This window comes from Mauremys mutica, chromosome 10 (genome assembly GCF_020497125.1).
Source record: "Mauremys mutica isolate MM-2020 ecotype Southern chromosome 10, ASM2049712v1, whole genome shotgun sequence".
Lineage (NCBI taxonomy): Eukaryota > Metazoa > Chordata > Testudines > Geoemydidae > Mauremys > Mauremys mutica.
In genome coordinates, this window is record NC_059081.1 from 83,539,520 (window position 1) to 83,554,942 (window position 15,423).

The following is a 15,423-nucleotide window of genomic DNA, read 5'->3' on the forward strand; positions in this document are numbered from 1 at the left end:
CACCCATGAGTCATTGTTTTTCTCATCAGCTTCTTCCTTGTCACCATCATCAGTGGTCATTGCGCTGGCACCTCCCCAGAGTTACTGCTCTCAAAGCACCTAGGCCAGGACACAGCCGCTATGCCTAATGCAGAGTCAGTAGGGTTTTAGCCCCTTTTCCTCATTGTATTTCCTCACCGCACTAATGTAGGAGTGCCCTTCTCCCATAGGTCACTAATCCTGTTACCTCCAGTTCATTAGCATATACAGCCATAGTTACCATGGCATTCCCATGGTCGGACATCTGCTTATGTTCCAACTTAAAATATCCCAACTAGCATCATACGTCGCCTGTCAGCAGTTTGGGCAGCACAGCATTCTAGCTTATGCTATCTTATCATCTAGGGATACTTCTGGTTAACTACTTCAGTTCAGGCTTTTTTGGGCCTGTCACAGGCCGATTCCCCGCTCTAGTACTTCGAGTGCAGAAGGTGGGGGCCTGCAAGGACACCAAAGATTAATACTACACGCTTCAGACTGGTAATGCTGCCAGCACCTAAGTGCAGAATCCCTTTGAGAACCCAGGAAGGGGTACCCTGTGAGGTACCCTCAAGCCCTTTCACCACCTCCCGCCCCAGAGAAGAGCTGAGAAAGGGGGCGAGGGGAGGAATCAGGTGTTGCCACCAGCTAACTAAAAAATGTGCACAAACCTCTTCAGACAGAGAAATCCAATCAGATTCTTAAAAAATGTAACTTTTATTTAAAAAAATAAAAAAAAGACAACACATCTGAAAACTCAGACTGTTAGGGATTAAACACCAAAAATAACTTTATTGGAATCCAGTTTAAAGGTTACAAGAAAACAAAACAAAAGCACCTGGGGTTAGCACAGAGGAATCCACAAGCCAAAATAAAGAATTAAATCTAATCGCATCTATCTAGACATTCCTAATCTACTTACCATGTCTGAGATTCCAAATGAGTCCTTTCTAGGTATGATGCTGCTGATGATTTTCCATACCTGGCCCGAGCTTTACAGCACACCTTACAGTTCTAGCTCTCAGCCGAGAGAACAAAAGCCCCCCTCACCCAGCAGTTTTTCCCAGTTTGAAAAGGTGCAGCTTCCCTATTGGGTCCCCATGTCAGGTGCCAGTTCATTTTAAGCTTACCTCTTAACCCTTACGGGTAAGGCAATTGGGGCACAGCTGCTAAGGAGGATTCTATAGCTACTGACTGGCTGGGTGTCCATGAAAGAGAGCTGCTCCCCCTCATTGATCACAGGGCCCGATGCTTCGATTAGTTTAGCTAAACCATTGTCTTACAGGCCTTGTGGTGTTTTAGGCTCCATGCATTACTGCTATAACTTATACCCATGCCTGACCTATCGGCTACACCCTCCCCCTGCTCTCAAGGGGGCTGGTGGGCAAAGGAAAGGAGGTGCAGGAGAGGATCCTGGACATCGTGTACAAGCAAACGGCTCTGTGGGAGCACACTGTGGAGCTATGTTTGCAGCCAGCACTTCAAACCAGCCGTCTCCTACAGTGCACAGGGAGCCCCCTTTCGCTCCCCCAAATGACAGGCCCTGCCCGTACCATTCCACCCACCAAGCCAAGGAGAACAATTTCCACCTACATGCTGTTGTGAGCCCATCAGCACAGCCGCATGTGCACTCAGCACTTCGGGCATCTTCCTCCGCAACTCCACTGGGCTGAAGTTTCCACCGTGTTATGTTAACTCAACGGAGGTTTCATCATGTACAACTCAGCTTTAAAAAATCACTTAGGGACAGCTCCCTCCCATAAGAGTAATTATTAACCAAATCTTCACCCCAACACACTGCCTCCATTTCCTTGGTTACAGGACATTCATTTTATACCATTGCACTCTGGCATCAGTTTAGGTACATGTCATCCCGTGTGTCTGACTACTTGGGGCACCTTGTGGTCCCCAATCTTGATGTTCATAACACCAAAATTCTCTCCTGCTGTGCCTCCCAACCATCGGTAAGGATCTCCCCCTGGGTCTCACAGACGTTCAGCAAAACCCAATGTGATACTCTATACCTCAGAATAGCACCTGGAACCCCCATCTTCATCATTCACATGCCATTGTGATATTTCACACAAAGCACACCGTGTACGATATCTTATGAAAAGTCATGATATATTGAAACCCGTTGTTGTGTCCAAATATGTATATCATTCGTGTGTATGAAGTTCTGAGATTTTGCTGTATGGTTGTTAGTGAAATATGTCCTCCCCACCGATGCTAGAATCAAGAAGAATGCTCAGAAGACTTCAGCTCAGGAGACAGGCCCCAGGCTTGAGGTAGAGGCCTGTGTATTATAAACTATAACATCCAGAGGGGTGAGAAAATTGCTTGTTGTAAATAGTGTCTAGCGTAAGAAGGTTTAAGATTTAGATCGGGTGTTTAGATCGGGTGCTGGACTCAGAAGCCCAGGGAAAAGGACACGGCCTAGTTGAGGTGTTTTCCCAATTTAATGCTATGTTGTTTATCTCATGTTATTAAACATTTTCTGCTACACCGAGACTCTGTGCTTGCGAGAGGGGGAGTATTGCCTCTTCGAGGCGCCCAGGGGTGTGTGTAAGATTTTCCCAGGTCACTGGGTGGGGGCTTGAGCTGGTTTTGCATTACGTTCTAGGGAAGGGACCCCTATGTATTGAACCTGGCCCTTGCCGCTATCAATTCGGCCTGGCAGAAGGGTAACATATATATTTTACCTAACACAGCATGTTTTGCATGAAGTGCTTGGGAAATCACAGCTCGGGTTACAAAGGCTAGTGCGTGCCCTCTGCACATCGAGGGCAGGGCAGCCTGGGTAATGAACCTACACTGGTCGGACTTCTCAGCGGGGCAAGACAGGACCATGCTGGGGTGCAAGGCTAGGAAGAATTGGCTGGTGCCTTATGCTGTGTGATTCGTGAGCGGCTCTGGGAGCATTCATGCCATCTAGCTGGGTGTACGGTTGGTCATGCTGCTGTGCGGAGTGATAACACACCTTCCGGGTGCCCTTTGTACAATGTTGTGCAATGGGACACAATTTAGGTGTGGAGGCCAAATTCCCTTTACACATAATATGTCAGGGAGAGTGTGTAAGGCACGTGCACACATGCACACACGCACACACACACGGCAGGGGGAGCTCAAACTGAGAAGACAGACCAAAAAACCCCCACCCTATACACTCCCATGACTTTGGGGCAGCCTCATGATTTCTGGGGGGATCTGAGTCGTGATTTTGAACATTTAGGGTTGGTCACACTGTGCTCACACGGGGTGGTGCCAGCCATTTTGGGGCTCTCTGGGGCATGCGGTTGGGTGCCCTATTTGTCAGTCGGGATCCAGATCCAGAGCCCCCCCCCCGCCCATGGCTCTGTGTATGTCCTTCGAGGCTAGGCATGTGCCCCCTGTTTAACTTCCTCTGTCTCTGTGCTGCTTCACTCAAGCCCCCAGCTGGCCAGGTGGCGACACAGATAACAGGTCAGCTTTGGTTCCATAAAATCCCTCCGCCGAGCTCCCAGAGGAACGGAAAAGCCAGTGTCCCCCAAGGGTTCAGTGCACCGAATATCTATTCCGGTCGCAAACGTGCTGAGCATTTCACTCAGTCCAGCTCATGGTTCTTATCCCCAAAGAAATTAACTAGAATATGTTTTATGCTACATATGCCATGTAACATATCTCTGTGAGGGTTATGATCTACTGAATACATTCCTTCTATTTGTAGGCATGTGTCATTTTTGTACTTGAAGTTAGGAATATTGTCTGTATTCAGTTTTCTTGGACATAGACTTGTGTATTCTATTTTATTTTGCTTGGTAATTCACTTTGTTCTGTCTGTTACTACTTGGAACCACTTAAATCCTACTTTCTGTATTTAGTAAAATCACTTTTTACTTATTAATTAACCCAGAGTATGTGTTAATACCCGGGGGAGCAAACAGCTGTGCATCTCTCTCTATCTAGAGAGCGAACAATGTATGAGTTTACCCTGTATAAACTCTACTGGGAGTTGGGCATCTGAGTGTTAAAGACAGGAACACTTCTGTAAGCTGCTCTCAGTTAAGCCTGCAGCTTTGGGGCATGTGTTTCAGACCCTGGGTCTGTGTTGGAGCAGACGGGAGTGTCTGGCTCAACAAGACAGGGTGCTGCTGGGGCCTCAGGCTGGCAGGGAAAGCAAGGGCAGAAGTAGTCTTGGCACATCAGAAGGGACCTTTCTAACCATCCTGTCTGAGTGTTGTACTTAGAGTACTGCACAGGATCATTTCAGGGGGGATAAAGCAAAGCGCCACATTTATTGGTAATACACGTATCAATCAACACTGTATCACATGCATACAATTATATATTACACACACACACACACACACACACACACACAAGCACACTCCGTCTTGTTGTTTTTACCAATTAGTTTCTCCCCTTAACTGCACTGGCCAGGTGCGTTAGATGGGGAAGGGGTGGAGCTGAGCTTTTGCTGATCTGGATCGATGCTCCCATGTTGACAAGAGGAGACCCGGGGTACTCTGCAAGACACCTCACATTTATAGCAGCTTCCCTGTCATGCAAATTTGTATCAGATCCAAAATCTGTGTCTGTGTCCGTTGGTCCTTTCTGGTGCCACTTTCTGGGTATTGTCTTAATGCTGCCACATTTATTTTCAAAGAGGGTGTTTTCAAAAGAAGGTGCTTGCTCCTAACCCCCAAGGCCATCTTCCTTAATGAGCCCACTTGATAAGTTTTATTGTTCTTGGGTCTGGCTTCCATCCTCTCTGAAACCATTGCAGCTGTCTGGAGGTGCTGCCTTTCACGCCTTCCTCATTCACACCTCGTTCATTTAACAGAGGGGAGATCTTGTTCTACTCTGAGCAAAAAGACATTTTTCTTCTACTTTATCTATCCTTAGGGGCTATGACCTTATACCAAGGCTTAATACAGAGTTTCTAAATGAGGATTTGATACAAAGTTCCCATATCTAGGACTTGACACAAAGTTGCATGAAAACAGAGGTCATACATGGATAGACCCAATACAAGGTTATCTGAAGAGGCATAATACAAAGTCATATGAAAGTTATGCAAAGCTGCTTAATGCAGAGATTTATCTACATGAGCTCCTGTGCCACACAAGCCAGAGAACCTCACCTAGTGGTTCCTGCACTGAGGCCAGTACTGGGTTGCTGAATGAGAACAGATCTTTTACAATGATATCCTAGCCTGATTTAAAGACTTGAAGTGACAGAAAATCCATCACATTCCCACTACGTTGCTCCCATGGCTAATCCCCTCACTGCTTAAAATTTGAGCCAATTTTGATTTAAAAAAGAATCTGTGGAAAATTCCTGCACAAAAGGACTTTAAAAAAACATCTGAATGACATCATCGTTGACTTCACTGCCCCCAACCAATTCTAATGACAAAGCTTAGATGCCTGTGTTTTGGGTGCATGACATGAGAAGCTTTAAGGGGATACATTTCAAACCATCTGGGAGATTTAGGAGCACCACTTCCAGTGACTTCTAAAGAGACTTGTGCTCCTAAACTCCTGAGGCACCTTTAAAAATGTCCCTGTAGCGAGTCGGTGTGGCTCCCCTCCTGCCCAGCAGAGGGCGCTCCCTCCCAGAAGCCCAGCTGGGCTGAGCCACCACTTCCTGTCCCCGCCCCCCGGAAGTCAAGGGGCGGGACAGGAAGTAGAAAAGGAGAACGCCAGAGCTCAGTCAGGAGCCAGCTACCGCCGCGAGCAGACGTGCCGGCGGGAGCTCCAGACTGGGAACCCACCAGGACCCGAGGCGGCGATCCGGACTGGCCTCCACTGCCCCGCGCCCGGTACGAGGAGGAACCCGCGGAACTTCCCCGGGATCGGAACCCGGAGCAGCCGCCAAGACTTCCTCCCGCCCGGTACGAGGAGGAGCCGCCGCCGCCGCTTCCACCCTGCTGTTACCCGGAGGAGCCATCGGAGGCAGCCGGGCCGGACTTCCCGCAGGAGTTGCCGGACCTGCCCCCAAGCCCTGGTCCCGAGGAGCCCATGCAGATGGACTGGCCCGACCTCCCGGCGACCGAGGAGCAGGTACCCACGGAGGGGGAGATGGACTGTAGCCCGGGGATAGCCGACCCCTGTCAGGCTATAGGCACCGAGGTGCCCATGTCGGTGTGTTTCGGTCAGGACCCCACTGACCAGCGGCCGTGCTAGCCGCTAATAGGGCCTCGGGCTGGGACACAGTGGAGTGGGTGGGCCTGTGTCCCCCCTGCCACCCCACTCACGGGTGGCAGTCTCCCCCTCACCCCAGCGCTCAGGCTTAGGCTTACCTGAACTGCTGCTCAGCCCTGCCTAAGGGTCTGAGCCCTCTGTGTGTTGCTGCCCCGCCCTGAGCTAGGGCCTGGGCTTATAAACTGAACTACTGCTCAGCCCTGCCTAAGGGTCTGAGCCCTCTGTGTGTTGCTGCCCCGCCCTGAGCTAGGGCCTGGGCCTATTTGAACTGCTGTTGCCCCGCCCTGACTGAGGGCCTGGGCTTCCACTAACTGACTGGGTGCCTTGTGTTCAGCCCCTGCCTGAGGGTCTGAACCTGTGAACCTTCTGATTGGAGACTGATCGCTGTTGCCCAGCCCCCTGCTCCAGAGGGCCAGGGCTTATAGACTGGTTGCTGTTACCCAAGCCCCCTGCCCCAGAGGGCCTGGGTCTATTGGAGACTGATCGCTGTTGCCCAGCCCCCTGCTCCAGAGGGCCAGGGCTTATAGACTGGTTGCTGTTACCCAAGCCCCCTGCCCCAGAGGGCCTGGGTCTATTGGAGACTGATCGCTGTTGCCCCGCCCCCTGCTCCAGAGGGCCAGGGCTTATAGACTGGTTGCTGTTACCCAAGCCCCCTGCCCCAGAGGGCCTGGGTCTATTGGAGACTGATCGCTGTTGCCCAGCCCCCCTGCTACAGAGGGCCTGGGCTTATCTCGAACTATTGTTATTCAACCCCGCCCTCTGATCCAGAGGGCCTGAGAACGGGAGGCGGTGCTAACCCTGATGTCTTGCCGTCTCACCAGTTAGAGGGGACAAGAAGCGAGTCGGTGTGGCTCCCCTCCCGCCAGCCGGAGAGTTGAGCCCCGACCACCAGCTTACAGTCCCCCTATGGTGGCTTGTGTTGGAGAGGCCAGGTGCTCAGCATTTTGTGCAAACCAGCCTTCTTTAAAGTGTCTGAAGTCAGGCATCCAAAGTCTGTAGCTGGTTTTAAAAATGGAGCCCAGTCCTGTTACATGGAGACCTTTGAACCCAGGGCAGGTGGTGGAAGAGACTCTCCTGTGGAAATGGCTTGAAGGTGCTGTCTAAAATTCTGGGTGGGAGGGAGATTATTTTTTATGGCATTTTAAAATCTAAAGAGACAGATGGAGGAAATGGGCGGAGTCGCTGCAGCCGAGGGGTGGGGCCTGTAGCACTAATAGATGAAGGCAGCTGATTCATTTCTTCTCGGCTTTGGTGTGAAGGAGCCAGACAAGCATCCACTTGCCCCTTCCCTCCCCAGTGGGCATGTCACAGGGTGCAGGGCTCCCAGGATCCTGCTGGGTCCTGGATGTAACACCACAGGTAATCATAGCCGTGGTACCCACAGTAGTGCTGCGGGGAGCAGCAATAGTCCCAGTTCCCTTTATAATCTATATAGCACCAGAAGTATTTTTCCTCATAAAGGCCACATGGATGGTCAGCCCGACAGGGCTTCCCAGAGATGGTCACCGTGGAGTACTGGGGTGAGCATTGTATGGTGGAGCCATCTCCTCGTGAGCACTCGTATACTTCAGACACTGGGTTCACTGTGCACTTCCCTGTACAGCAGTAATTCCAGTCATCGCTGTCAGACGTGTAACACCAGCTGTAGGCGCACCCATGATACTCACAGGCCTGCCCAACACAGCTCCACCCTGAGGCTGTTACACGAGAGTTTGGCAGGTGTTTCTGCTCCTGGAGGGTGCAGACTCTGTCCGAAATCCCAGACGCCTCTGCCACTGCAGCCGCAGCAGGGGCCAGCACACAGGCCAGGTTGTCCTGTTTGTACGTCTTCTCAAACTGGCTGTGCCAGTCTGCCATGCTAGAAATACCCACCAGGAACCCAATGCCCGTCAGCTGCATCTTCTTCTTATCCAAGTTTGTGCTTGTCATCACCTGGGTGGTCTCCCTGTCCAGTCTACTCCTCTTCGCTGGTGGAAGGAGCTGGGGGTAAAAGTCTGTTATAAAGTTCTGGAAGGTATTGTACAAGGCTTTATATATTGCTGATACCACCTCTTGTCCTTTCTGGCTCTCGGAGCCACAGTCATCTGCAAAGACCTCGACTGGCCCAGGAGTCTTGTACAGACGTGATAGCTCTGTGTTTAGCTGCTCCACAGGGATGATTTGAAGACTGGATGCCTCCTTGTTCTCGCCTATGAAGGTGAAGGAGAATTTGCGGTTGTTGTCCCGATGGTCGCAGCAAACAGCTGTCCAGATGTGGCTGGGCACCGAGACCCGGTTGTATGGCCGGTCACGGTCCCCTTCTTTGTCCTCCCCCTCTCTGGGGATTTTCTCAGTGTCCCCAGGAACAGCCCCTGTCACCAGGTAGGGTTTGCCTCCCACATTTCTGCAGCTCCCAGATAGCTGTGCCTTGAGGGTTTTCTCCAGCTTGGACCAGTGGATCCGGTTGAAGCAGGGGTCCATGGGGGCGGCGTTGGTGAGGGTGAAGGTGGCCGTGCGTCCGACATTACACTGGAAGGCGTTTGGGTTCAGGTGGCCCCGGTCATATGATGTGTCTTCATAGTCCTGATTGATGGCCTGGCTGGATCTCCGCTCGTCCAGGCTCAGTGTTGACTCAGCCTCCGTCTTCATTTCTGGGGACTTATCTTGATGAGCCAGCTGGGGAGACACAAGGTCAGAACATCTTGGCTTTGTTTGGGCTTCCCCTGCCTCTTGTGGGATCTCACACATACCCTGGACCCTCCTCTCCCCCAGGATCTCACCCCTGTCCCGCCCTCTCTGGGGTCTTCCGTCCTTCCCTCCATCCCCCAGGATCCCCCCTTCCCATGCCTCATCCGCCTCTACTCCCTCCTCCAGGAACATCCCTTCCTATCTCTCCCACCCCCAGGATCTCACCCCACTGCCCCCATTCTCTGGAATCCCAGCCCCAGCCCACCAGCCCCACCCTGGTGTGGCAGAAGTGAGGGTTTTCTGTAATGGTTTTCTAAATGCTGTGCAGGGCAGTGACTTACTGGACTAGAGCGGAGCTGCCTGGGGACGGAGGGTGGGGGGGCAAATGGGGCAATTTGCCCCGAGCCCTGCAGGGGCCCTGTGAGCCCTGGCCTGGCGGTGGTCCGGGTCTTTGGCGGGATTTCGGCGGCGGGGGCCATTCAGTCACTCCGGGTCTTTGGCGGGATTTCGGCAGCAGGGGCCCTTCAGTCGATCCGGGTCTTTGGCGGGATTTCAGCAGCAGGGGCTCTTCAGTCGCTCTGGGTCGTTGGTGGGATTTCAGCGGTGGGGGGCCCTTCAGTCGCTCTCGGTCGTTGGTGGGATTTCAGCGGCGGGGGCCCTTCAGTCACTCCGGGTCTTTGGCGGGATTTCGGCGGCGGGGGGCCCTTCAGTCACTCCGGGTCTTTGGCGGGATTTCGGCGGCGGGGGGCCCTTCAGTCGCTCCGGGTCTTTGGCGCGATTTCAGCGGCGGGGGCCATTCAGTCACTCCGGGTCTTTGGCGGGATTTCGGCAGCAGGGGCCCTTCACTCGATCCGGGTCTTTGGCGGGATTTCAGCAGCGGGGGCCCTTCAGTCGCTCTGGGTCGTTGGTGGGATTTCAGCGGTGGGGGGCCCTTCAGTCGCTCTGGGTCGTTGGTGGGATTTCAGCGGTGGGGGGCCCTTCAGTCGCTCTGGGTCGTTGGTGGGATTTCAGCGGCGGGGGCCCTTCAGTCACTCCGGGTCTTTGGCGGGATTTCGGCGGCGGGGGGCCCTTCAGTCACTCCGGGTCTTTGGCGGGATTTCGGCGGCAGGGGCCCTTCAGTCACTCCGGGTCTTCGGAGGCATTTCGGTGGCGGGGGCCCCTTCAGTCACTCCAGGTCTTTGGCGGGATTTCGGCGGCGGGGGCCCCTTCAGTCACTCTGGGTCTTTGGCGGGATTTCAATGGCGGGGGCCCTTCAGTCACTCTGGGTCTTTGGCGGGATTTCAGCGGTGGGGACCCTTCAGTTGCTCCAGGTCTTCGGCAGGATTTCGGCGGCGGGGGCCATTCAGTCACTCCGGATCTTCGGCGGCATTTCGGCGGCGGGGGCCCCTTCAGTCACTTCGGGTCTTCGGGGGCATTTCGGCGACGGGGGCCCCTTCAGTCACTCCGGGTCTTTGGCAGGATTTCAATGGCAGGGGCCCTTCAGTCGCTCCGGGTCTTTGGCGGGATTTCGGCGGTGGGGGCCCTTCAGTCACTCTGGGTCTTTGGCGGGATTTCGGCGGTGGGGCCCTTCAGTCGCTCCGGGTCTGTGGCGGGATTTTGGCGGCGGGGGCCCTTCAGTCGCTCAGGGTCTTTGGCAGGATTTCAATGGCGGGGGCCCTTCAGTCGCTCCGGGTCTTTGGCGGGATTTCGGCGGCGGGGGCCCTTCAGTCACTCCGGTTCTTTGGCAGGATTTTGGCGGCGGGGGCCGTTCAGTCGCTCCGGGTCTTTGGCGGGATTTTGGCGGCGGGGGGCCCTTCAGTCGCTCCGGGTCTTCGGCGGGATTTCGGCGGCGGGGGCCCTTCAGTCACTCCGGATATTTGGTGGGATTTTGGCGGCGGGGGCCCTTCAGTCGCTCCGGGTCTTTGGCGGGATTTCTGCGGCGGGGGCCGTTCAGTCACTCCAGGTCTTTGGCAGGATTTCGGCGGCGGGGGCCCTTCAGTCACTCCAGGTCTTTGGCGGGATTTCTGCGGCGGGGGCCCTTCAGTCACTCCAGGTCTTTGGCGGGATTTCGGCGGCGGGGGGCCCTTCAGTCGCTCCGGGTCTTTGGCAGGATTTCGGCGGCGGGGGCCCTTCAGTCACTCTGGATCTTTGGCGGCATTTTGACGGCGGGGACCCCTTCAGTCACTCCGGGTCTTTGGCGGGATTTTGGCGGCGGGGGCCGTTCAGTCGCTCCGGGTCTTTGGCGGGATTTCGGCGGTGGGGGCCCTTCAGTCACTCTGGGTCTTTGGCGGGATTTCGGCGGTGGGGCCCTTCAGTCGCTCCGGGTCTTTGGCGGGATTTCGGCGGTGGGGCCCTTCAGTCGCTCCGGGTCTTTGGCGGGATTTCGGCGGTGGGGCCCTTCAGTCACTCCAGGTCTTTGGCGGGATTTCGGCGGCGGGGGGCCCTTCAGTCGCTCCGGGTCTTTGGCAGGATTTCAATGGCGGGGGCCCTTCAGTCGCTCCGGGTCTTTGGCGGGATTTCGGCGGTGGGGGCCCTTCAGTCACTCCGGGTTTGTGGCAGGATTTCAGCGGCGGGGGCCCTTCAGTCGCTCCAGGTCTGTGGCGGGATTTCTGCGGCGGGGGCCGTTCAGTCACTCCAGGTCTTTGGCAGGATTTCGGCGGCGGGGGCCCTTCAGTCGCTCCGGGTCTTTGGCGGGATTTCTGCGGCGGGGGCCCTTCAGTCGCTCCGGGTCTTCGGCGGGATTTCGGCGGCGGGGGCCCTTCAGTCACTCTGGATCTTTGGTGGCATTTCGGCGGCGGGGGCCCCTTCAGTCACTCTGGGTCTTTGGCGGGATTTTGGTGGCGGGGGCCGTTCAGTCGCTCCGGGTCTTCAATGGGATTTCGGCGGCGGGGGCCCTTCAGTCGCTCCGGATCTTTGGCGGGATTTTGGCGGCGAGGGCCGTTCAGTCGCTCTGGGTCTTTGGCGGGATTTCGGCGGCGGGGGGCCCTTCAGTCGCTCCGGGTCTTCGGCGGGATTTCGGCGGCGGGGGCCCTTCAGTCACTCCGGATCTTTGGTGGGATTTTGGCGGCGGGGGCCCTTCAGTCGCTCCGGGTCTTTGGCGGGATTTCTGCGGTGGGGGCCCTTCAGTCGCTCCGGGTCTTTGGCGGGATTTCGGCGGCGGGGGCCGTTCAGTCACTCCAGGTCTTTGGCAGGATTTCGGCGGCGGGGGCCCTTCAGTCACTCCAGGTCTTTGGCGGGATTTCTGCGGCGGGGGCCCTTCAGTCACTCCAGGTCTTTGGCGGGATTTCGGCGGCGGGGGGCCCTTCAGTCGCTCCGGGTCTTTGGCAGGATTTCGGCGGCGGGGGCCCTTCAGTCACTCTGGATCTTTGGCGGCATTTTGACGGCGGGGACCCCTTCAGTCACTCTGGGTCTTTGGCAGGATTTTGGCGGTGGGGGCCGTTCAGTCGCTCCGGGTCTTTGGCGGGATTTCGGTGGCGGGGGGCCCTTCAGTCGCTCCGGTTCTTTGGCAGGATTTTGGCGGCGGGGGCCGTTCAGTCGCTCCGGGTCTTTGGCGGGATTTTGGCGGCGGGGGCCGTTCAGTCGCTCCGGGTCTTTGGCGGGATTTCGGCGGTGGGGGCCCTTCAGTCACTCTGGGTCTTTGGCGGGATTTCGGCGGTGGGGCCCTTCAGTCGCTCCGGGTCTTTGGCGGGATTTCGGCGGTGGGGCCCTTCAGTCGCTCCGGGTCTTTGGCGGGATTTCGGCGGTGGGGCCCTTCAGTCGCTCCGGGTCTGTGGCGGGATTTCGGCGGTGGGGCCCTTCAGTCGCTCCGGGTCTGTGGCGGGATTTCGGCGGTGGGGCTCTTCAGTCGCTCCGGGTCTGTGGCGGGATTTTGGCGGCGGGGGCCCTTCAGTCGCTCAGGGTCTTTGGCAGGATTTCAATGGCGGGGGCCCTTCAGTCGCTCCGGGTCTTTGGCGGGATTTCGGCGGTGGGGGCCCTTCAGTCACTCCGGGTTTGTGGCAGGATTTCGGCGGCGGGGGCCCTTCAGTCGCTCCGGGTCTGTGGCGGGATTTCTGCGGCGGGGGCCGTTCAGTCACTCCAGGTCTTTGGCAGGATTTCGGCGGCGGGGGCCCTTCAGTCACTCCGGGTCTTTGGCAGGATTTCGGTGGCGGGGGCCCTTCAGTCGCTCCAGGTCTTTGGCGGGATTTTGGCGGCGGGGGCCCTTCAGTCGCTCCGGGTCTTTGGCAGGATTTTGGCGGCGGGGGCCCTTCAGTCGCTCCGGGTCTTTGGCGGGTTTTTGGCGGCGGGGGCCCTTCAGTCGCTCAGGGTCTGTGGCGGGATTTCGGCGGCGGGGGGCCCTTCAGTCGCTCCGGGTCTTTGGCGGGATTTCAGCGACGGGGGGCCCTTCAGTGCTGCTGAAGACGTGGAGCGACTGAAGGGCCGCTGCCGCTGAAATGCTGCCGACGACCCGGACCGCCGCCAGGTGAGTCTAAGCACCGCAGCTCCCCCGCTTTGCCCCAGGCTCCTGAATCCTCTGGGCAGCCCTGAACTAGAGATTGCTCCCCAGTCAGCATAGAAGGGTTAATGTGCCAGGACATGAGGTGTGTGCGTCTCACGTAGCTGTCTGGGGTGGAATGACTGGGTCACGGAGGGTCTGGCAGAAACCCTAGTGGCCGGGACCTTCACCCCTTGTGACCAATTGCCACGAAGCAGGAGATCCCCCCACCTTTCTGCAGGGAAGCCCAGCGAAGGCCGGAGATGGAGAACAAAGGGGGAAGGTGTCACCTGGAGGGGTTATGAGCTGAGCTCAGAGACACGGGGCTCACGCCTTGGACTGATGGATAACGATACAGAGAGACAGGGCCAAAGTGGTCCCTTCCTACACAAGAGCGTGGCTGGGTGCAGAGCTGGCTGGGCCAGAAGGGACCATGTCTTCTCCTTTGCGTCTCTCTGCTAGCCTGAAGACGTCCCGATGCTTCGTTCCTGTTGACTAATAACCCCTCTGCTCTGTTTGGAAAAGGCTGCCAGGTGTCCCTGCAAATATCGGCTGAGGTGCATTGATCCCTGGGGAGGGGACAAGTCCCTGAGCAGGAATCTACCTCAGCTGGGGGCAGAGCTCACGGTGTGAAGCCGGAGGCTGGACCCCACCCCCCAAGCTCAGTCTCGGTGGTATTGAGGCTCCGGGGATCACCCTAAAGGAACAGTGGGACCCTGGGGGTGGGTGGGAGGGTGGCCCATTAAAGGGGTAAATTCAAGAGAGTATTTAAAAGCTGGGACGTAGCACAGATCCTGGGGATCCATGACAGTGGGCGCAGAGGGTGGGACACTGAATGCACCAAGAGCATTTTGCAACAATTAACTTGCAGCAGGAAAAGGAAGTTAAGTCCCAGAAGGCAGCAAGACGTGACCTGCATCCACCTTCCTGAGAGGAACATCACTGAGCTGGGCCGGGGGTGGGGGGTGGGTTAAGTGCTGGGAAGTTAAACAAGCCACAGTGGATTGCATGGCTGGAGCAAAAATCAAGCCAAGATCTAGAGTCCAGACCCAGACAGATCCAAGAGAGTCCAGGAACGAGGAAGGCAGCAGCAACAGGGCATCCCACAGCCCCATTCCCTGAGGGGCAGGACGTGCCACGGCCCCATTCCCTGAGCAACAGGGCGTCCCACAGCCCCTTTCCCGAGCAGCAGGGCATCCCACAGCCCCATTCCCCGCATGGCAGGGAATCCCATGGCCCTGTTCCCCGAGTGTCAGGGCAGCCCACGGCCCCATTCCCCCAGTGTCAGGACGTCTTACAGCCCAAGCTGGCTTGAGGAGTGACCCCTCCCTTTTTTTTATCCATCCCCTTCCCCTTGCACCCCCTTATTCACAGGCTCCTGAGCGATTCCGACCCCTGAGTGCATCGTGCAGAGCGCTGGGACTGACCTGGGGCTCCACGAACCACTGGCTCATCTTCTGGGCCTGCCCTGGGCAGTTAGGGTCACCCAGGGTGTACGCTGACCAGCGGGGGATCCGCTGGGGCCTGTCATAGAGGGTCGCAAAGTAGTACACATTGCTGTACCTCTGGCAGATCTCGGCCGTGTCGGCCGTGGCAAAGCCACGTGGCTCAGTATCTCGGTAGAAATACTTGTTGCAGCCAGTGAATGACCCCACTTCAGCCAGCGCCAGCCCCGGCCACAGCAAGACGCAGCCCAGGGGCATCAGCCAGTCCATGGTTCGATGAGACATCGGCGCTGAGTGCTGGGCACCTGCAATCTGTCAGACCCCAGCTAGGTCCCCTCCTGTTTATAGGATCCTGGGAGCTGCGCCTGATTTTGTGCTTTGCAGGCTTCTTGCCAGGGGCTGTCCAAGCAAACACAGCTAGCCCCCTGCCAGGCCTGCGCCGTCTGTTCTCAGATCCAGCTGAAATCTGATCATGCCAGTTTTTGGAGCCAACGTTTACATGCACCCAGGGACACTGGGTTCTGTCCGCCGGCCCAGCATACAGCTGGGGAGATGTTTTTCAGGAAGGATGGAAATGGATCGTGGGACCAGCCCTGCTCGTTGTGGCAGGTCACAAAGAGTTTTAAGCAATGGGAGACGTCTGAGAGAGGAGCAGTGC

The 15,423-nt window shown here is 56.4% G+C and overlaps 1 protein-coding gene across 1 annotated transcript; it reads right to left on the minus strand.

The window, feature by feature from the left end:
* Positions 1-7,508: 7,508 nt before the first annotated feature.
* Positions 7,509-15,065, minus strand: LOC123378315. Its single transcript, XM_045031909.1, has 2 exons — positions 14,748-15,065; positions 7,509-8,858 (listed from the first exon to the last, which is right to left on the minus strand). The coding sequence occupies exons 1-2, from the start codon at positions 15,048-15,050 to the stop codon at positions 7,509-7,511; spliced, it is 1,653 nt and encodes a 550-aa protein (XP_044887844.1). The 5' UTR covers positions 15,051-15,065.
* Positions 15,066-15,423: the final 358 nt, after the last annotated feature.